The sequence below is a fragment of the Dermacentor variabilis genome, chromosome 3 (genome assembly GCF_050947875.1).
Source record: "Dermacentor variabilis isolate Ectoservices chromosome 3, ASM5094787v1, whole genome shotgun sequence".
Lineage (NCBI taxonomy): Eukaryota > Metazoa > Arthropoda > Arachnida > Ixodida > Ixodidae > Dermacentor > Dermacentor variabilis.
The window spans coordinates 6,195,824-6,219,640 of NC_134570.1; the positions used below are offsets into that span (position 1 = coordinate 6,195,824).

Genomic DNA, 23,817 nt, shown 5'->3' on the forward strand with positions numbered 1-23,817 from the left:
TAAATCGCACCGGTGTATACCGGGATGCCTTTTCATCCTATCATCGTAGCCTCAGGGTGCCCTAGTGTGATTTGCCGAATTCAACAGAAGTTTTGCATGCTCATGATAAAGCATGGCTTGCTGTGCCCGAGCTCACTATAACTTTATTTGATTTTAGTAGTAGTACTGTGCAGACTCTCATGAATATCGCTCTTTGCAGCGTAAATGTGGCCTCACTGACACAATCGGAGATTCGTGACATCATCCTCGGCATGGAGATCTCAGCCCCATCAGCTCAGCGGCAACAGATTGCCGAGATTGAGAAGCAGACCAAGGAGCAGTCTCAGCTGACAGCCACCACTACCCGCACTGTGAACAAGCACGGTGATGAGATAATCACCTCCACAACCAGGTATGTCATTGTGCAGCCTATAGATTTCTTGGGGCTTCACATACAGTGTTTTTATGGTGCCAGACACATTTAGCAAGTTTTCCTGGGCAGACAGTTTCCGGAGAACCACGTTCATGCTCGTACACAATGTAGAAGACCGTGTATAGTGGAATTTTCATAAATACAGTACAGTCCACTTATAACGTAACTGGTTATAGCACCGGACCGGTTTCCTGTAGGGCATGACCACGAACCTGTGCAGCGAGTGCGACTTCATTCCCGTTTATCAGCCATGGTCATTGCTAGACTCAGCAGTATAGCAGTGTATCAGCGAAGTAAGTATGTGCAGAGTCTGTGGAGACCAGCAGTGAGAAGTTGTGGGGTTCTCACCCATGCTCTTGGAACAAAGGAACGACAGCAGAGTAATGCAAGCAATCACAAGGGCATTTATTGAACTTTTCATAGACTAATGCCTGCTAGCCGAGTTGCTATTCACAAAACATGCCGATGGGCGCACGACAAATCGCAGAAGTCCGACTCACCGCGACCGGATAGAGCGAATATGTTTGCCCCATGCTGGATCCCACCACCTGGTCGTTCGCACGTACGGTCACGTGAACGGTGGCGCGTTCGAAGGAGGCCACGCGAGACCGTCTCGCAGAAGCATGGATTGGTGTATGCACGGGTGGTCTGTGGTGCTCGCCGACCCGCAGCCAAAGAGGAAGAGCCTTCTCCTTTACACGCCCGTGTAACCCTGCCGTGAGGCGGCATTAGCAGCGCAACATTCGCGCCATCTCTCGTACCGCGCTTCAACCACACCGACCGCCACAGGCCCCAGGCCATGCGGCGAAGCCGAATTACAGGAGGCGGGAGCTATGCGGGGAAAACAACATATCAGGGGACGCGTGAGAGTCACGCATCCCCACAATCTCAAAACCTCTGCTGCACACTGGTCGCTTGGATTATGACGACGAACATGTGCGATAAACCTAGGCCTCTCCCCACTACCTTGTCGGCAATCTGCTGCTGGGAAACTGGAAGGAGAGAAACACTTCCCCAGCACGACGAGAGGCGACGCCGCCGAGAAGTGTGGGAGAAAGTGATTGTGGAAGAGAAATAGCGCTATTTCAGCACAGCGAGCATTATGGGCAGCTGCTGGTAGGGGAGAGAGAAACGAACGCGCTTCGCAAGTGTTGTCATGTAATGCGGGTCAGGTGTAAAATTGTGTCGGATAACCGGGGTTTTTAATGCATTGCTTCTATGGGGACTTCGCCGGGACTGCACTAATTCGTCGTAAAACTCGGGTTGTCGCAAAACCAGGTTACATATAACCGGGGTTCCACTGTATTTCACATAGCTTACACTCAGCGATTGCCGACCTTTCACGCAAGAAGCCGGTTCAGGAGACTCCATCGCAGTGTCCACACGCAGTGGCTTTCACTGTACATACAGTAGAACCCCGCTGTTACGTTCCTCACTGCTGCGTTTTCCCGGCTGCTACGTCGTTTTCATCCGGTCCCGGCATAGCTTCCATAGGATCCAATGTATAAGGAACCTCGCTGTTACGTCGTAGCTGTGAAAACGTTCCCGCATGATACGTCGCAACTTAGCCCCCCGAACCCGCCTGGGCTAAAGTAGGCAACGCGCTCCATCCGCCATTTTGGCTTTTGACGAGTTTTGGCCGGGCTTGGCTATGGAACTGGCTGCAAGAAGCCGCACGCCAGTTCGAGAGGCCGCCATCGAATTGGCGTGCGGCTTCTTGCAGCCAGCTCCATAGCCAAGCCCGGCCAAAACTCGCCAAAAGCCAAAATGGCAGTCACATACGACGACTACGTCGCCGTGGATGTTGTTGTCGGGACGTCAGAGTGTCAGAGCATCGCCGAGATCGTTGGGATCTCAGTCGCGAGTGAAGTCGCAGACTGCGATGCACGAGCCGCATGATGCCGGGGAGTTGCCAAATCGTAGCTTTCGAAAAGCCGTTGCGGCTCTGGACCTCCTCCGCAGGTACGTCGCACCTCACAGCGACGCTGACAGCAATGCGGCCTTCCAGGCTATTGAGAAACGTGTGGTGATTTCTAGCGAGCGAAAGAAACGGCAAGCCACAATTCTGGACTTTTTTTTAGGTCCTAAGCGCACTCTGTGGAAATAAATTGTCTATAGTTGAAGCTGCACTTTTTTTCATTCATTTTCGGAGCTTTCCTCACTGTTGCGTTTTCCCGGCTGTTACGTTTTTTTTCCCCGGTCCGGTGAAAAACGTATGAACGGGGTTCCACTGTATTTGGTAAAGAGATAGCATTTGTAAACGATTCTGGGCTTTCAGTTTGCCCAAGATTATTATTTCGACACTAATAAAGTTCCATTGTTTTGAGAGTACTTACAGAAATGTACAGCAGGGCTGCCGTGTGGTGTTCCTTTAAGCGTCCTAAGCCAAACCTATGAGGTGCACGCCGCATTATCCCTCATACTACGCAAGGGAGGCGCTTCGAACAGATGGCGAATCCGTAAGTCCTCGCCCTCAATAGCGTTGTAACACAAACTGTGATCGTATGATATGTTTTCCGGCTGCCAGATACCACGTGAACAAGAAAAGGCTCAAGGCATGTGTAACCAGGATCAGTAGGCACCTGCCACAGCAACTTCTCCGCATTACACACCCACACCTGTCACACAATACTGCTGGCACACATCAGCATCAGCTCTTCCGGCATCAGCAAATTTCACAGGTTGTCGCACATCGCATTCACAGCTATCGCACCCAGCCCTACTGTGATAAGCATCTTCAACCTATCTGTTTCACAGCGCGTGTGGCATAGTGCCTTTGGAAGCGTACTCCATGCTCCTAATAGACAATAACACAAGCACCTTCTCTCCTGCAGGTGGCGCAAAGTAAGCATGATGTTTCACTCTGGCAGCAATGTATTCTTGCATTGCCCACCAGCTCCATTTCATTTCGGTTTCCCGTCACTGTCTTGCAACACTTTGTAATCAAAAAGGATGAAGTGTGCTTCAAGGCACTTGAAGGCCCCACCAGCTCTATGTGCATCGGCGTCTCGTGTCGCAGTGATTCTCGCCGAGCGGGCATATGAAAACTTCTGGCATGACGCCCCGCCCGATGAAGCTGCTGACGTAGACTGAATTCGAGGAACACTAACGTAAGCATGTGAAAGCCAATGAATGAGAACACCCATAAACTAGGCACACATTGGCATTTCAGGCTGCAACAATTCTCGTTTCGCATTACATAATGTCAACTACAGTTCAGTGTACAGTCGCCGACCGTTTATTCAGACCTCACGGGGACTGCGGAAATGTCCGAACAAACAGGTGTCCGAAAAAGCAGATTAAGAAAAAAAAATGAAATCCTTTATTTCCACGCGATTATTCAGGCTCGGCAGTAGGCTTGAAGAAATCGTGAATGCGCCGTTGCACGCTGTTCCGTTTACGCGCAGTCAGATAAGCCTGAATCTCGGAGAGGGTCGTACGGTCACTATAGGTGGCTGAAAGCACAGTCACTGTTTGTGCACGCTCCGCATGCGACGGCAGCGTAGCACATTGTGCGTCATCTTCCGACTCTGAGTCATCGTCCGGCGGAGCAGCAGAAACCTGACGAATGATCTCGCCGTCGTTGAGTTCTGCGCATGTCAGTACTGCAGTGTCAGCACCTGTGAAACTGTCAAATGAGACGGTGTCCAGAATCGCAATGCAACCACTGCGCAGGTCTCGGCAGAACATTTTCCGCGTCAGTAGGGAGCACATCGGAAGGCGACAAATCCTAGGCCTCCCGACACCCGCTTGCCGGCATTCCCCAGCGAAGTCTGCGCGGGCACTGTCGGCGCCATTAGACACTTGACGCGATGTTTCCGTACGCCGCGTTGGATCACTGAAACCTCGACACAGCACACAAAGCAAACACCACTGTGCCGACACCAGTCGCACAAACGAAAAACGTAGCCTGCTCGCAGCGTCGTGCGCGAAGAAACTAATCAGCTGCTGGATTGTCTTGACATGGCTTACTAAGCTGAAACTGGAACTGCTGTAGAGCCACTCTATCGAACCAGGCAGAAACGATGATGATGAGCGGGGATTTCCAGTAGCGCCACTTCGTGGGGCAGCAAGGAGGCTCTGTTCAAAACAAAAACGGCATTCAGCAAGTCGAAATATGCGCCGGTCATAGTCGGTGCATGATGCTCTCGATCGAGTTGGCTCAAGGAGTGTCCGAAAAATCAGACGAGAGGTTGCAACGTTTCCGAACTTTCGGCAGTTGTTACACATTATGGTCTATGGGGGGAATGGCTGTGCCGCGAAGCTGACCGAATAATCGGGCATGTCCAAATTTTTGGAGTCCGGAAAATCGGTCAGCGACTGTACCAAGTTTTTTCTTTACTTTAGGTTGTATGTTTTCCCAGTTAGTATACTTTTTTCGTTTCTTCCCCCCAAACTGTATGAATGAGGTTCTATTTTTTGTTAGAGCCCTAATGTATAAATTTATACTCCTAAGTCGACTCATCGTTATAGCCGTTATTTGTGGTATTAGTATAAACGGACTGCACTGTACAACCATATAGGAAAATATACCGTATTTACCCGCGTATAACCCGCCCCTGCGTATAACCCGCATCCCTAACTTTGAACTCGGCGGAAAAAAAAAAAAAAAACTCGCGTATAACCCGCACGTTTACCTGAAAAAAAAAAAGAAATGAGCGCTAGAAAGATGCAACTCACACTCAGTGATCATTTCGTTTTCAGAACATTTATTCAAACGACCGCCACCACGTCACTGGTTATCCGATTCTTAATCGTCGCCGCTCTCACTACTGCATCCGAGGCTTCATCGCCACTCTCAAAGACGTAGTCGTCCTCGGAACCATCCAGACTATTACTGATCGCACATTTTTTAAAGCTTTTGCGCACCAAATCGGCCGGTATCGCTTTCCACGCATCCACGATCCACTGGCACAGCAATGGAATCTCAGGCCTTCGCACGCGTCCCGTCGGTGTGAGGGCGTACATGCCGTCGGCCATCCACTGGGCATACAGCCGCTTCACGTGTGCCTTGAACGGCTTGTTCAGGCACACGTCGAGTGGCTGTAGCATGGACGTCATGCCGCCAGGTATTATGACGAGGTCGGTGCTGGTCTCGGCAAGGCGAGCCTTCACCGCATCAGTGCAGTGGCCTCTGAAGGAATCTAGTACGAGCATCGACCGGCGTGCCAGCAAGGCACCTGGTCTTCGCTCCCAGATTACTCGAAGCCAGTCACCGACTAGGCCACTGTTCATCCACGAATTTTCTTCTGCACGCACAACGATTCCTGGGGGCAGTGGAATGCTAGGTAGCGTCTTGCGTTTGAAAATCACATACGGGCGCAGTTTCGTGCCGTCAGCCAAAGCGCATAGCATGACTGTGCAGCGCAGCTTGGCATTTCCGCCGGTCAGCACGCTGACTGATTTGGAGCCCTTTTTTTCCATGGTCGTGTCCATCGGCATCTCAAAGTACACAGGTGTTTGATCAGCATTTCCCACCTGAGACAACAAATAGCTGTGCTCCTTCCGAAGTGCGATCACATATCGTTGAAAGTTCAACAACTTTTCCTCGTAGGCTTCAGGAAGCCGCTGGCACATGGTTGTTCGCCTCCGCATAGAAAATCCATGTCTTCGCATGAAGCGCTGAAGCCATCCACGGCTTGCACGAAACTCACGTGGAATGTTCAATTCCCGGGCCAACTTCAGGGCTTCCATTTGCGTCATCTCAGTCGAAACAGCGTGGCCACGACTTCTCTGCTCCTCAATGAACTTCGCAAGCTGCGTCTCGAGGTGGGGGTACGCGCCAGTCTTCGGACCCCGAAACGCTCGCCTGTTCCGGTTCGTTGCTTCGAGACTCTCTTTTTTCTTCCTCCAGTCGCGAATGCACGACTCGTCGACGTCATGCTGTCTTGCAGCAGCTCTGTTGCCGATTTCTTCGGCAGCGGCTATAATCTTTAGCTTCTCTTTCGCTGTGAAACACTGCCGTCGAGTCGCACTCATGATGCCAAAACAAAGCAGGCAAACAGTGCAAACTGGGGTAAGTACACTAAACAGCGCCTAACGCGAGGCTCAAAATGCTGGCCTTTCGTTGGCCCTTCATCGGCTTGACAAGCGTCGATGACGATGGGGATGGCGGACTACACGGGGAGGCTGCCGCACATTGCGGTGAAGCCGACCCCCCCCCCCCCTCCCAAGGAAAAAATTCGCAGATAACCCGCACCCCCACTTTTTAAACGCGTTTTTTCACATTTTGGTGCGGGTTATACGCGAATAAATACGGTAGGTGGGAGCAGAGAAAAGATAACTTTGGCACATCTCTTTTAAAACATGTTTCGCAAGTGGAGCTAACCCAGCAAAACTGCCTACTTTTCTTTACTTGGACTGTGCCACACTACAGTTTGCAAAGTTGGATGATCGGCTTGTTGAAAAAGACAGCACAACAGACAGACAATAGAAGGACATTAAGCTTGAGCGAAAAGCACCTCACGAGACTCAAAGCTTTTCAGGCAGCAACAGCGAGAGCTCATCCTCTACAGCCAAATGCTAACTGGCGCACATACATTGCTAGCTTCTTTCAGTTTTCAAAGGCAAAAATCAGGTGCACAAGTTATGTTGCTTTTATTGGATTCCTTTCAAGTGCTTTTGAAAGTAGGTATGTGGTTGTATGTGAACTATTGAGCTCGTTTATAACGAGCTTAATAGGTCGAAAAAACGTTTGTCGGTAGTTTATTATGTCGCCATGGTGCCGCATCTTCAGTTTGGTCATGTTGCCACAGGGAGCGAAGAAACTGGGTTTTCCTGATACTTTGCATCCTCTAGTTAGAATTCGAAAAAAAGCTGTGACACTGCTGTATCAGTTAGCAGTTTTATCAATTTCACATGTTGGAAACACGTACGAACTTGCCAAACTATTTATTCTTCTTATGCTTTTTTCTTGCTGTGTTGAAATATGTTCGTATATGCAGTTATTTCTCTCTCTCTCTCTCTCTCTCTCTATCTCTCTTTTCCAAAGTATGTATGCTGGCCTGCATGCCACACTGTATATGGAGCAAAGGCCTTTGTCAGGCTACTAAGCTTTTGCTCCAGTTTCTGTTCCTGTACAGAAAGAAACAAAGAAATGTGAAGTTTTTGCATTTTTTTTCTGTTATTAAATTTTAGAAAATAACACAATTGCCACGTACAGTTTACAGTCGCCGACAGATTTTCCGGACTCCAAAAATTCGGACATGCCCGATTATTCGGTCAGCTTCACGGCACCGCCAATCTCCCCATAGACCATAATGTATAACAACTGCCCAAAGTTCGGACACGTTGCAACCTCTCGTCTGATTTTTCGGACACTCCTTGAGCCAACTCGATCGAGAGCATCATGCACCGACTATGACCGGCGCATATTTCGACTTGCTGAATGCCGTTTTTGTTTTGAACAGAGCCTCCTTGCTGCCCCACGAAGTGGCGCTACTGGAAATCCCCGCTCATCATCATCGTTTCTGCCTAGTTCGATAGAGTGGCTCTACAGCAGTTCCAGTTTCAGCTTAGTAAGCCATGTCAAGACAATCCTGCAGTTGATTTGTTTCTTCACGCACGACGCTGCGAAGCAGGCTACATTTTTCGTTTGTGCGACTGGTGTCGGCATGGTGGTGTTTGCTTTGTGTGCTGTGTCGAGGTTTTGGTGATCCAACGCGGCATGTGGAAACATCGCGTCAAGTGTCTAATGGCACTGACAGTGCCCGCGCAGACTTCGCTGGGGAATGCCGGCAAGCGGGTGCCGGGAGGCCTAAGATTTGTCGCCTTCTGATGTGCTCCCTACTGACGCGGAAAATGTTCTGCCGAGACCTGCGTAGTGGTTGTATTGCGATTCCGGGACACCGTCTCATTTGACAGTTTCACAGGTGCTGACACTGCTGTACTGACACGCGCAGAACTCGACGACGGCGAGATCATTCGTCAGGTTTCTGCTGCACCGCCGGACGATGACTCCGAGTCGGAAGATGACGCACGATGTGCTACGCTGCCGTCGGATGGGGAGTGTGCACAAACAGTGACTGTGCTTTCAGCCACCTATAGTGACCGTACGACCCTCTCCGAGATTCAGGCTTATCTGACTGTGCGTAAACGGAACAGCATGCAACGGCGCATTCACGATTTCTTCAAGCCTACTGCCGAGCCCGAACAAGCGTGTGGAAATAAAGGATTTCATTTTTTTTTTCTTAATCTGCTTTTTCGGACACCTGTTTATTCGGACATTTCTGCAGTCCCCGTGAGGTCTGAATAAACGGTCGGCGACTGTACGTGAACAGATAGTCGCCAGTACGAGCGAAAAAAGTGATGGCATATAATTTTGTTTTCTTTGTTGCAGCAACTATGAAACACAATCTTTTGCCTCCAAGACCGAATGGCGTGTACGAGCCATCTCGGCAACGAACCTGCACCTGCGTACCAACCACATCTACGTTTCCTCTGACGATATCAAGGAGGCTGGCTACACCTACATCCTTCCCAAGAACATCCTCAAGAAGTTTATCATCATCTCAGATTTGAGGACACAGGTTGGTTGCCACACAATGTGCATGCCCCCACAGAAGGAAAGGCATTTTCATGGGTAGAAAAATGCGCTGCTAAGGGGCACCCAATTTTTCTTAAAAAGAACATTGGGCTCCTTCCATTCACTTTGCTGCACTGGTTCCCACGTGAAAGACAATGCTAAAACATACAACTATGTTTATGATTTGCAAGTGCAAGACAGCTACAGTCGACCCTCAACAAAGGGTTTCGAGATATGCAACAAAGTAAATCTATCTATAATTTGGTTGGTCATGTTTTATTGCTATAAGTATTCTCCTGCTACAGTGAAATACGGAATCCTACATGGTATCACTTATGGCAAAGCAAATTTTGTTTGCAGGTGGCGCAAAATAATTTCTGGAAGGAAAAATATAATAAGTTGCAGCCGACTTTGTTAACGCCCGGTTTTTGAAATCTGTGCACTTCTTAATCTTTCTTGTGGCACCGCCACCTGCCACTGAAACAACTCAAACAACTGTGTTTAAAATGTTTGGTTTTATTTTTGGTTCAATCAGAATGAAAGTTGTCTTTATGGGTTTTTCAGTTATTTCAAATGTATAATTTGTTTTTTGATAGCTGCATCAGTTCAATAGGTAATAAAGTTTGAAACAAATTTCATCCATACCTTGTTGAAGCTTTTTGACAATTTTGTCTTGCTAGGCGCAAAAAAGTGAGTGCATGGCCCCAATGCCAAAGGCTTGCTCTAAGGGTGCTGTTATATTTATTGATTTGAAAGCAGTGTGTAGATATGAAAACAGACCAGCATTTACCCTACTATTTTCCTTAGTTTTTCCTCCTCACGAATTTAGGATAGTAATTTCTGAAATGGTGCTAGACAAACATAAATGGTATCACCATGTAGATCATTACAATGTGACTACAATGATACCAAATTTATCACTGTCACTCAGCAACATAGAAAAAAGCCCTGCAAGGCTGAGTGCAGTGTGTTAAAAAAAAAACGTGGCATCTGAGGTTGTGCTGCACTGGCAGGTTCGCAGTGGTGGGCACGGGTGCCGGCTCTTTTCCTGCCCTGCAGCGCTCCAATACATTTTCCGCGACTTAGATGCTGCTAAATATTGACACATGGACTTGCTTCTCTTTTTCGGGCGAGTGCTTTTCACCGTCTAACAAATGTTAGCGCTCAGTGTGGGACTGCCTGCATGTATCGGAAGTTTCTGGAATGTTATCAATGGTTCTATCTGCTGTCTGTTGTCACTAGACCTTGTGTAATCTCATTGCATGTGTGCGTGACGTGAAAGGTGTAGAACTTTCTGGAAGACACACTGGCACCAGCGATTACTCTATAACATTCAATGGCTCGTGTATAAAAGCCGATGCACTTGACCGGCAGATCAGATTTCACCGACCGTGTTCGTCGCTCTTGCTGTGCTTTGAGTGTAACTTGCTTTTGTGGGCACAAGTTGACCCAATAAAACAGTAGTTTTGCCATTCACAATTTTCCTTTCTTCACCATCACTACCACATGATACGACAAGCCGTGATCCAAGCCCGGACCGCAAAGACAACACCAACATCGTCCCGGATCATTGAGCAAACCGCCAGCTACAACAGCTGCCCCCGGAGTACAGACTTCTACCTGAGACAACCAAAAAGATCCTGGCCTTGACAACCCCAATGGCAGCTGCAGCGTCCCCCATCGTTCTGCAACAGCCCAGGAAGCCACCGACCTTCTATGGATCATCGTCTGAAGACACAGAAACCTGGCTGGAGACCTATGAACGAATTGCAACTTTGAATAACTGGGACTCTGACGACAAGCTGCGGCATGTATACTTCGCCTTAGACGACACTGCCAGAACGCAGTTTGGGAACCGGAGTCGACCCTGACAACGTGGAAGCTGTTCTGTAGCGGCTTCCTGCAAACATTCACAAGCGTCGTGCATAAAGAGTGCGCCCAAGCTCTACTAGAAACCTGAGTACAGGTTCCCAATGAGACCATAGCGATCTTCACGGAGGAGATGGCCTGTCCTTTCCAGCACGCCGACCCGGAAATGTTGGAGGAGAAAAAAGTCTGCTTCTTGATGCGGGGCATCAAGCAAGAACTTTTCGCTGGCCTAATTCACAACTCGCCCAAAACCGTAGCTGAGTTTTGTACAGAGGCATCAACTATCAAGAAAACTCTGGAAATGCGCACTTGGCAATATAACCAACAAGTGCTCATGCCACAGTGTGCCATTCAAGGACTGGGTTCTGACAACCTTCAAGAGACCATCAAAGTCATTGTGCGTGAGGAACTGCAGAAGCCCTTCCCTAGGTCGCAGCCTCAAGTGGCCTCAACCGCCTACATCATCAAAGAGAAGGTTCAGCGATCACATGGGGTTACTGAAGTGCAACCGTCATCGCCACAGCCCCAGCTGGAAACGATCACCTACGTCGCCGTCGCCCGCCGTCAGGGTCCCCCTTGCGCGATCGCGCCAGGGCCCTGTAACGCCGCAATTCTGTCTTCCATCGCTGCCGCCAACATGCTCAGCCGTCGCCCAGCGCAGCTATGCGAGAAAGACTGACATTTGGTGAGTCCCCGACAACCACCCGCTCTGATATCACTGTGGAGAAGCCGGCCATGTGTGCCGCCAATGCCCATACCGCGACTTTGGACTGAGAGGGTTCGCTGTCAACACGCTGCGTCCACAGCTTGGGGAGTGCCCATGTGACATCACCGATTACTTAGCTGCCACCTGGCCGCTACCTGTCCACGCACCGCCAAGCATACACTGGCAAAGCCCGCTGCCGTTCTGCAAGTCCATGTCCAGAAAACTAAAAGCAGCAACCGATGGAGGTGCGGTTGCTGTTCGTCGACATGACGAAGATCCTCCGCCGCCCACGAAGACACCGAAGAGAGTATCGTGACGACAACACATCGACATACCACCACCCCGATGATGCCTGGAAGCAAAGAACGCACCGACCAAGGACCTGATGCCGCGACGTACCAGCCGCGATCCGATGCCGAGAGCTAACTGCAACACAAGACAAAGAACCACCAAATTCAATGTGCTTCTCAGTGGCCGCGCGGTCACCGCATTAGTAGACACAGGAGCCAACTACTCCGTCATGAGTGGACCCTTCGCCGCCAAGTTCGAGAAAGTTAAGACTGTGTGGGAAGGCCCCCAAATTCGGACCACTGTAGGACTCCTAATAACGCCAACTGGAATCTTCATGGCAAGAATTACGCTTCATGACCGGACCTACCCTGCCACCTTCGTTATCCTCCAACAGTGTTCACGAGACGTCATTCTCAGCATGGACTTCCTGCTCCAACATGGTGCAGGCATCGATTTAAAGTCGAAGTCAATAACACTGTCGGAAGATCAAGCGATACCTATGCCAGTGAGCTTACGTAGTGACCACGCCTTGAGTGTACTTAAAGATCAAGTGAGCATCCCACCTCTCTCCAGCATTGTTATTTCCATCGGTATCAAAACACCTGCAGATATAGAAGGCGTCATCGAAGGCGACCAGCGTCTACCGCTTAACCGTGAAATTGACGTCGCAAAAGGGATCGCTCGACTGCACGGAGGGAAAGCAAAAGTAATGCTGACAAACTTCCGCCAGGAGTTCAAACATATCAACAAGGACACGACAATCGCATACATAGAGGAAATTCTGGAAATGAGCAATACGTTTGTCCTCTCGGATCCTGCCGCATCTACCCCTATGAATGTAGTTCCCGAGCCAGACTTCGACATAAATCTAAGTCTCCCCATGATTAAGCAGCAACAGCTCATAAGTCTGCTCCGACGAGACAAAGACTGCTTTTAGACATCATCGAGGATTCGACAAACACCAGTCGCAAAGCATCGCATAATAACCGAGGAGTGTGCTCGACCACTCCGCCAGAGCCCTTACAGAGTTTCAATGCGAGAACGTGAAGCTATAAGAGAACAAGTCAACGAAATGCTGCGCGACGACATCATCCAGCCGTCGAAAAGCCCGTGGGCATCTCCTGTTGTCTTGGTGAAGATAAAGGACAGAACCTTACATTTCTGCGTCGATTATCATCGACTAAACAAGATCACAAAGAAGGACGTGTACCCCCTTCCACAGATAGACGACGCATTGGATCGGCTCTGCAATGCTAAATGCTTCTCGTCGATGGATCTCAAGTCTGGCTATTTGCAAATAGAAGTCGACGAGAGAGATCGCGAAAAGACTGCCTTCATCACGCCAGACGGCTGCTACGACTTCAAGGTCATGCCATTCGGACTGTGCTCGGCGCCTGCAACGTTCTGGCACGTCATGGACACAATGTTAGCAGGATTGAAGTGGCAGACCTTTCTTGTTTACGTGGATGACGTCGTCGTCTTCGCCAGAAATTTTGATGATCACCTTAGGTGGCTTACAACAGTACTAGAGGCCACCAAGTCATCAGGGCTCACTCTGAAACCGGAAAAGGGCCGCTTCGCTTACGACGAGCTTCTGTTTCTCAGCCACGTCATCAGTAAATCTGGAGTCCGCCCTGACCCGCAGAAGACAGCTGCCATCACAATGTTCCTGCAGCCCATCGACAAGAAGGTAGTGCGTCGATTCGTTGGCATGTGTGCCTACTACAGGCACTTTGTCAAAGGCTTTTCACGCATCGCTGAGCCGCCGGCACATTTAACTAAATGTAATGTCAAGTTCAAGTGCGAAACGCCGCAGGCCGACCAACGCATTTCAAGAACTCAAACAACGCATGCAGTCTCCTCCAGTACTTGCTCATTTCGACACGGACGCCAATACTGAAATCCATACTGACGCCAGTAGCCTAGGCTTCAGTGCCGTCCTAGTCCAGAGGAAAGACGGACTTCAACAGGTGATAGCTTACGCTAGGCCTCGGTGCCGTCCTAGCCCAGAGGAAAGACGGACTTGAGCGGGTGATAGCTTACTCTAGCCGGTCGCTGTCAAAAGCAAAAGATAATTATTCTGCAACCGAAAAGGAATGCCTCGCCATCATTTGGGCTACAGCGAAATTCCGCCCTTACCTATATGGCAGGCCATTCAAAGTCGTCAGCGACCATCATGCGTTGTATTGGCTAGCGAACTTAAAGGACCCTTCGGGACGGCTGACGTGGTGGAGCCTCAGACTACAATAATACGACATAACTGTAACCTACTAGTCCAGACAAAAACACTGTGATGCCGATTGCCTATCACGCGCCCCCCATTGAACCACCGCTGCGAGATGACGAGGATGATGATGCCTTCCTTGGAATAATAAACGCAGAAGACTTCGCTGAACAGCAACGAGCAGACCCGGAGCTAAAAATGCCTCGTCGAGTATTTGGAAGGGCACAGCGACGTTGTCCTTAAGGCATTTAAGCAAGGATTGCCTTTGTTCTCGTAAAGGAGAACTTCTCACCAATCCGCGCCAACTACCTTCTTGTTGTTCCCTCAGCGCTGTATCCAGAAATACTGCACGCCCTACGTGACGACCCAACCACTGGGCACCTCGGATTCTCTCAGCCGCTATCGAGGATACAGGAAAAGTATTACTGGCCACGCCTGACCGCCGACATTTCCTGTTACATCAAGGCATGCCGAGACTGTCAGCGACGCAAGACACCACCAACAAGGCCAGCGGGATTACTACAGCCAATCGAGCCTCCTTGCCGACCATTTCAGCAGATCGGGATCGACTTGTTGGGACCATTTCTGATGTCAACAACCGGAAATAAGTGGATCGCCGTGGCGACGGACTACCTCACCCGCTTTGCTAAAACGAAAGCTCTGCCAAAAGGCAACGCAGCCGAAGTGGCGAAATTCTTCGTCGAGAACATCCTGCTGCGACATGACTCCCCAGAAGTCCTCATCACTGACAGAGGAACAGCCTTTACAGCGAAGCTCACCCAAGCCATTCGGCAATACAGGCAGACAAGCCACAGGAGGACAACTGCCTACCAACCGCAGACGAACGGTCTTACGGAGTGCCTGAATAAGACCCTTGCCGACATGCTGGCAATGTACGTCAACGTTGAACACAATACCTGAAATGCCGTACTGCCATGCGTAACGTTCGCTTACAACACGGAGCTGCAAGAAACAACACAGATCACGCCATCCAAGCTGGTTGGCAGCATGAACCTACGGCAGGCGACTCTCGATGCCATGCTGCCGCATGTCACCAACGAAGAGAATCTTGACTTCGCCACCCATCTCCAGCACACTGAAGACACCCGACAGCTCGTACGCCTGCAGATCAAGCAGCAGCAGAGGACCGACGGCCGACACTACAATCTTTGACGATGCTACGTCGAGTACTAGCCCGGCGACCGCGTTTAGGTTTGGACCCCAATACGCCGACGAGGACTTAGTGAGAAGCTTTTACGCCGCTATTTCGGACCCTACAAGGTCATCCGACTCATTGGCACACTCGACTGTGAGGTTGTACCAGATGGCATTTCGCTATCACAGCGCGCTCACGACCTGAAATAGTCCATGTTGTGTGACAAGCCATTTTACCAGCGCTAATGAACTTTGGGATTTTGCGTTTCTGACCTTTGGACTTCCCTTTTTTTTTACTGTTACTTTGGATTTTATTTCTTTTCATTGTTTTGTTACATTTAATAAGTGTCCTTTTATGTTTCGCTCTCTTATGTTTGTAGCATCGGGATGATGCTTTTTAAGAGGGGGGGGTATTGACAAGTGTACTTGTTTATCTTCATCAGGTGACCGCGTTTCACCATCTAACAAATGTTATCGCACAGCACAGGACGCGCTTGCATGTACCAAAAATTTCTCGAAAGTTATCGATGGTTCTGTCCGCTGTCTGTTGTCAGCGAACCTTGTGTAATCTGATTTCATTGTGCAACGCAAATGATGTAGAACTTTCTGGAACACACGCAGATCCCAGCGATTACTCTGGAACGTTCGATGTCTGATGTATACAAGCCGACGTGCTTCACCCGCTGATCAGATTTTCGGCGATCGCGGAGTGTGTTCACCACTATCGTTGTTCTTTTAGTGTAGCCTGCTTTTGAGGACACAAGTTCGCCCAATAAGACGCTATTTTCGTTAATCACAGTTTTGCTGCCTTGTTCACCATCGCTACTGCGTGTCAATATGTACACTGATGTGCCAGTCATGCACTCCACTTCAGCAGCTGAAGTATTTGTCCCAGCAAAATCTACGGTGATAAAGTTCAGGACATCACACTTGACATAAGTGACGGCTGTTGAACTTGCAGCTCTGCATGCAACAATTCAATTGATCAGTCAGGAAATGCCCAAGAAATGGTCCATCTTCTGTGATTCCATGGCCACCTTGCAGAGTTTCACTCTGCATTACGCCATGGACCCCACGAGCGACTTGTCAGGGACGCACAGGAAAATTACCATCAGGCAGTTGAGAAAGGACATGACGTCGTATTGTTACGTGGTAGGGACGGTGACGAAAGCAGCAAAGCTGTGAATGACGAAACTAACTTTTTATTGGGCAAACTTGTGCCCACAAAAGCAAGTTACACTCAATGCCCAGCGAAAGTGGCAAACACTGTCGGCAATCGTCAAAATCTTATCTGCGGGGCAATTGTGTCTGCTTTCGTACATGAGTCATCGAAGGTATCAGAATAATCGCTGGTTCCCACTTGTCTTCTGGAAAGTGCGCAATTTGCATTGTGCACCTGTGCAATCGGCTCACACAAGGTTCGGTGACAACAGATGGCGGATAGAACCATCGATAACATTGTAGAAACTTCCAATACATGCATGTGCGTCCTGTGCTAAGCGATAACATTTGTTAGGCAGTGAAACACAGTCATCCAATGAAAGATAAACAAGTACACGTGTCAGTATTTCAATGTTTGCCAACTCATTGTGGTATCCTTGTAAACGAGCAAGCAGACGCAGCCGCTCTAACTTCACATAGCTGTGCCGATCGTGTTGCTATCCTGATGTCAAGAACAGATGCAGTGGTAAAGCTCCATGTGCTTGCTCACAAGCTTACGTTGGCCCAATAAAATTCAGCAGACTCTAAAAACCAGCGCCTTTGTTCGCTGGGTCCTCCTCTGAAGCTGCGCCTTCCACATGGCTTACCATGGCAGGGAGGTAGCTCTCATTTGTTGCCTATGGGTTGGAGTAGCTTCTACCATGCCATACACCTACTTCATCAGAATAGCCACAAGTCCAGGTTGGGAAAATTTGTGGCTGCAAAAAGAGGATAGCGTGCCTTCTGTGCGATTGTCATCGTTTTAATGCACAAAGTCCTCAGCACCACGCTCGACAAGATTAACAACTGTCCCCTTATGGAAGCCAGAATTCTTGGCCCTTGATCCCAGCCGACGTAGGCACGAACTGCTTTAAAAGCACTAGCGTGCTTGTGCTTTTTTGAAAGAAAACGGGACTCATTAAAAACTATAGTATGTGCAAACTGATGCGTTCCTCTTTTTTTTCCTTAATATTCTCTTTTGTTATGTTCTCTGCCTTTACTCATCCCCCTTGCCGAGTAGCCATCTGGATGCTTAATCTCGTTAACCTCTCTGCCTTTCACCTCTTGTTTTCTTTCCTTCATTCACTGGTTCAAGAAAAAAAGTTGGTGATACTGATAGATTGATACTTGAATGATCAAGGAAGTGCAAAAGTCAATGGGCCACTGTAGATGAATTCATGTCTTTGGCTTGTGTTGGCTTTGAGCCATCTTATGGCAACGAATGCGCATCGAAACTTAAGCTATTGAATATACGTTCCTAAATCAATATTTGTTCAACTTGAATATTTTGAATTGTGATATTCGAGTTTAAGCAAATATCAAACAGCATAATATTCAATCGAACATTCGAAAATGTTGTTGCCAAGCGCTGCCAGAAACGAAGCTGAGGACAGTACTGAAGACGACGGCACTCACTGGTGTTGCATGGACTGCCTTCCATCTTTTATGCCTTGTATGCAAGTAAATGCCTTGTAAATGCCCTGTGAATATATTTTAAACCTCTCTTCACCCATAAAATTTTGGTGGAGGCTGCGGGCTTTCCCAGACGTACAACGGATTTACGCAGCGGGCACTCCTTGGCTGCATCGGCAATGCCAGCTCAAGGTGAGAATGCTTCGGGCATGTCACTACCCATTCCCACCGTCATCCTGGCACAACTGCACGACCCTGACACCTTTTCGAGAACAGGTGACACACATGTTAAAGATTGGTTTCAACTATGCGAACGGCTGAGTGCAAGCAATCACTGAGACCAGACCATCATGCTCGCTAACCTGGTCTTCACCTTGTGGGAACAGCAGACGTCTGGCTTGAGACCCCTAAAGAGGAACTCACCAGCTCGGACTTGTGCAAACAAAAGCTCACTGATTCGTTTGACAAGTCTCTTGGCCGCCAAGGTGCTGCAGAGAAAGACGTTGCTTGCCGAGTTCAGACTTGCACTGAGTCCTATGTGACATATATTCAGGACATGCTTGCACTTTGTCGCAAGGTTGACGACAAGATGCCGAAAATGGAAAAGGGTGCACATGTCCTCAAAGGAATAGCTGACGATGCATTTACACTTCTTGTCCTCAAGAACTCTTCGACAGGGCCAGAGGTACTGAATGCTGCTGCTTCAAAGAAGCCAAAAGCCGTCGCATTGCCCACCACATTTCTCGCCTTCCTAACACGGCTGCCATATCTACCTGCGAGGATTTCCGTCCCCTACCTATGCCAGCTGCATTTGACAGTTTTATGTGCATTGTCCACTGGAAAATTGAAGCTGCATCTCCAGTTACTCCCGAGGTTCGGGCCCTAGACGATTCCCACGAAACAAAATCCCTTATTCAGACCGTTGTAGAGTAGCGTCTTTCGACAATTCTTTCTGTTTTCCGCAAGCCTTGGGCGTCAGCTCAATTCATCCAAGTGTCACTTTGGCCGCTGGCAACTTGCTGTGCTTGGACACCTCATTGATTCTTCCGATGTCCGCTTCAATCCCGAGAAAGTTCGTGCCGTCAAGAATTTCCCCATGCCGACTTGTGCCAACGACATTCAAAGCTTTGTGGGCCTCTGCTCATACTTTCACCGGATCGTATGCGATTTCATTAACGTTGCACATCGTCTCACAGAACTTATCAAGAAGAATACGGTTTTTGTCTGGGGTCCTAAACAAGCTACGGCACTCACTGAGCTTACCGTGCGGCTCACTTCACCACCATTTCTCCCTCATTTTGACTTGACCGCTCCAACACAAGTTCTAACAAATGCCAGCAGTCATGAAATTGGCACTATTTTGGCTCGGTGCCAGCAAGGTTGCCACCATGTTATTGTGTATGCTAGCTGTCTTCTGTCCCAAGCGGAGCGCAATTACTCCATTACTGAATGCGAGGGCCTTGCCCTCGTTTGGGCAGTGGGTACATTTCACCCCTACTTGTACGGCCAGCAATTGAGAGCTATCACCAACCATCATGCCTTATGCTGGTTTTCATCCCTAAAGGATCCTACTGGACGTCTCGGTCGGTGAGCTCTACGACTCCTAGAGTACTCGTACACACTTGTACGTAAGAGTTGCTGATTGTAGGAACGATGCTGGTTACTTGCCGGGCCATCCAGTAGACCCACCGGAGCTTCCTGACAGCGGTGAATTTACCTGCGTGCTGTCACTTACTGCGTTTTAGAACATTGGAGATGAGCAACGCCACAACTTCTGCTTGCGAGACCTCATTCTCCGGCTAACTTCCGAGACACCTTCCTCTTCTCTGCGTATGTTTGTGCTAACGTTTTGGGATTCCTTTCAGTTTGAAAGCTGCGGCGTGCGGAGTCCCTCTTTTGGTGCCTGCCACGCGGTGGCACTCTTCATGCTGTTTGTCCGACCGGCGTAGTCCCTTCCCATTGTCGCCGCTGCGTAATCTAAGTAGTGAGCTGTACATTTTCAAGTGTGAACTTTATTGAAATATTCCGACTGCTTAGTCTCTACACACCTCTAAAGAGAGGTTTGCGTGGAAGTGTGGAGGGTGCACCGAGTGCTGTGCTTGTGGGTGTTCAAGACACACTGAAGAAATCGGGAGAAGCATACCGTTGGAAGCAAGCTCGCCTACATGAATTGATAGAGTCCAGAATGCTCAAGTTAACTACTGAAGCTGACACACCCAAAGACAGTGACAGTGACCACATTTACTCCAAGCGAGAAGTAGATGATAGTATCTTGTACTGCTCTTCGGGCTATGTGGTGTACAAATTCTCCAAGAGCACAACTTGCCCTTCCTATATGGAAGATATCAGCTCTCCAGTTCCAGTTGTTGGCAGTGACTCGTACCTTAAGGTGTACAAGATCTTCAAGCAAGGGTGCCTAAAGCATCCCACCAAAAACATGCTACAGTTTACAAGTACTGCAAACGAAGCAGTTTCTATTTTCTTAAAAGAAGGTCCCGTTTTGGGGGAGTTCTTTCGGGACCTGCTAAACTAGCTCGAATCGCTAAACCTTGCTTGAGTTGAATGTGCAGAGCATATGGCCACTTTTGCATGCCAGGTACAGCATTTCGTCATTGTGACTCGCATGCATTTTTATGTGAGAGACGTGAATCGCCAGCTGGAAAACAGAGAAAAGGCCACCATTGCAAATAAAGAAGCTCTTCTTCTGTAGCTATTCCCTCCATACTTTCGAGTAAGTTTGTCTTCATTTAATGCTTGTTTGTGTTGACTGAAATTACCATTCTAAAAACTAACATGCAAAACCATGCTCTAGTCTGTGCGGTGCTCCAGGTGTCGGCAACAGAGTGCAGAATTTCATGATTGCGGTCTAGAAGCGGAACAGAACATCGCTAATTATAGCTTTTCCATATTGTTTTGTCCATTCTTCCAAATAAGCGTTACTCTCGATTCTTTGGGATCTTGCATTAGGGTGCCCTTTATCTCACCCTTACCGCGCAGGTGAAAACAGTTCTTTAACCATGATACTGAAGTTTCAACGTGACAGCACAGCAAAGGTCGGCGAAGAAGGCTCTCGCAACAGCTGCCGAGCGCAAGTTTTTCAGGCCGACAGCGACAGCAGAGCCGCGTGTTGAGTGGAAACGGAAGGGGGTCACATTCTCAAGCATGGCTCGGGGGAGCTTGCAAACTGAGAGGAATCTAAGAAACTTCATTTGTGCTGCAGGAAGGCATGTTGTACCGCTACAACATGCACCCTGACGGTCTTTAACAGCTCTTGGTTATTCCCCACACATGAGTCAAACTGACCTCGCACAGCTACACAATGTTCCTAGCTCGGTCACCTCAGAGTCTCTAGGATGCATGACCGTGTTCAGCATCACTTCTTTTGGCCTGGTATTTACCGTTACGTCTACCGTTACATCACTTCCTGTGAGCAATGCCAGCACCACAAGAAACCACCAGTACTCCCAGCTGGCTGCTGTCAACCCCTTGACGTACCACTGGCGCCATTCTGTAGGGTTGGTCTTGACGTTCTTGGCCGTTTCCTGCTGTCTGCCTGTAGAAATAAGTGGATAGCTCGCTACCGACTACGCGACCCAGTACGCAATCACTCAAGCTCTCCCAACCAGCCTTGCAGCCGACATCGCCAACTTCCTTCTCGAAGACTTTATACTTGACAACAGCGCTCCTCGACAACTCCTTGCAGACTGGAGCTGCGATTTCATATCAAGGGTTATCCAAGACCTCTTGCACTCCTGTGCTACGAAACACAAGTGGGCAATGACCCACCACCTTCAGACCAACGGCCTCTCAGAGTGTCTTAATAGAACTATCAAAGATAAGATATGCTTGCTATGTATGTTCCTGCTGACTATCATAACTGGGACTCCGTTCTGTCCTTCGTAACATTTGCGTATAATTTCTCCTGACATGACTTTGCTGGTTTTTCTGTTTTTTATCTCTTGTACGGAAGAAAATCTCATGCTGCCATTTGACACTCCTTCCCGCCATTCTTGACGTGTTGTCAAAATACGTCCATGCCGCCATTTTCAGAGCTGTAGAGGCATGCCAGATTGCACACCTGCGCCTTGCCACTTTTCAGGAAAACCAATGACACTTTATAATGCCCGCCACCATGATGCCCACCTTGAGCCTGGTAATATGGTCCTTTTTTGGACACCTTCATGGCAAGTTGACCTTTGTGAAAAAAATGATTTGTCCTTATTTTGGCTCCTACCGTGTCTTGCGCCAGGTGACAGACATCACATGAAATCACACCTCTTCACACCATGTCTCGGCCTTCCACCGATGTTGTCCACATCCCCCGCCTCAAGTGATGCCAATCGAACGATCTAGCAAGCACCAGGATGACATATTCGCTGCCGAGGGCGATGTTACCAAGCACTGCCACAGACGAAGCTGAGGATAGTACAGAAGACGACGACGCTCGCTGATGTCACGCAGACTTACTTCCATCTTGTATGCCTTGCGTGGCAGTCGACGCCTTCCTTGTAAATGCCCTGTAAATATAGTTTAAACCTCTCTTCTCCCCGTAACAATATGTATATATGTATATAGGCTATATGTATGTAGGCGCAAGCCTACAAAGTATGAATGCTAATTACCCCATCCACTGGATTTTTATAAATTATTTATTCACAGGCTGGCAGGCTTGCATTCTTTTGTGGGCGCCTATGTGGCATTAAAGAGCAGCACTAAACCTTTAGAAACTACAATTTAACTCATTATTAGTGAATATCGTAGAACCTTTTTGAATTTAGCACTGGAACTTCAGCACCAGTACATCAGTGTAATGTCACTTAATTTATTGTATTATACTGTATTTGCAGCATGATGGTGCAGATCACAACTTGTTGGGTTTAGTTCCTCTTTCACGATAAGTAACTATACCACACTGTCAGTCCGTGGCATCACATGACAGTGTTGCCACCTGTTTTTGCTCTGTCTTGTTAAGCCTCCTGTCACAGTGGACATTTTACTATTGCTGAAGCATAATTTACTAATGTGGCCTATTTTTCTTTAAGCTTAAAGTCGGTTATGACCGATATGAAAAACGACGGTATTTTTCCACAGATTGCCGGCTACCTGTACGGCGCAAGCCCTGTGGATAACCCGCAGGTCAAGGAGATTCGGTGCATAGTGATAGCGCCACAGTGTGGCAGCCACCAAGGAGTGCAGCTGCCACAGGCTCTGCCCCAGCACGAGCATCTGCGTGAGCTGGAACCTCTGGGCTGGCTGCACACGCAGCCCAACGAGCTGCCTCAGCTATCGCCCCAGGACGTGACTACACATGCCCGCATCATGGCTGACAACCCCTCGTGGGATGGCGAGAAGACAGTCATCATCACCTGCAGGTGGGCAGCATTTAATTTGTCTTGGTGAGCATGGGGTTGCGGGTTTGAATCCTGGCCACTGTGGCTACAGTTTCATTGGACACTAAAATGCTTGTGTGCCACACTTGGGTACCCATTAAAGAACTCTGCACAGTTTATCTGCAGCCTTCCACTGTAGCATCTCTCATAACACTTGTGTTGCTCTGGGGCCTTAACCCCTTCAATCATATCCTTAACCTCACACATGAGGGCTGGTGTCTTGTAGCGATACCTTTTCCCATTGCTAATGCCTTTCACTGCTTTTCGTATGTTGGAGTGGTCAAGGGGCTCCAAACGGGGCAGTGCTTCAAACACGGCCACTCAGGAACACGAAAAGTACTGAAAGGCATTAGCAGCGGAAAAAGCATTGCTACGAAATACTGGCCAAGTTCTCCATTATGGCGGGAGGTTCTTCTTGGATGAAGATGTGCAGTCCGCAAGCAGGAGGGAAGGACATGATAGGATATGCTAGCACATGTTTGTTGCCTATTTATATTATGTCATTTGTCTCACTTGGCATAAATAAAAATGAATGACACCGTGCACTAAAATAAAAAAGGCGACTCAACAGTTGTTAACGTTGAAAAAATGCAAAGATTTCTGGGGCGCATTAGTAACCATGTAATTTGTTTA

The 23,817-nt window shown here is 48.7% G+C and overlaps 1 protein-coding gene across 2 annotated transcripts in view; it reads left to right on the forward strand.

Annotated features, from left to right (window-relative positions):
* Nucleotides 1-23,817, forward strand: part of Prp8 (pre-mRNA processing factor 8) — a 376,058-nt gene that overhangs the window by 337,945 nt on the left and 14,296 nt on the right. Inside the window, exons 32-34 of one of the 2 annotated variants that reach the window (XM_075684107.1) lie at nt 200-391; nt 8,751-8,940; nt 22,886-23,166. In XM_075684107.1, coding sequence (XP_075540222.1) covers nt 200-391; nt 8,751-8,940; nt 22,886-23,166 — 663 coding nt within the window. Of the gene's footprint in view, nt 1-199; nt 392-8,750; nt 8,941-22,885; nt 23,167-23,817 lie in introns of those variants that run through there. The other variant, XM_075684108.1, reaches the window with a different exon arrangement.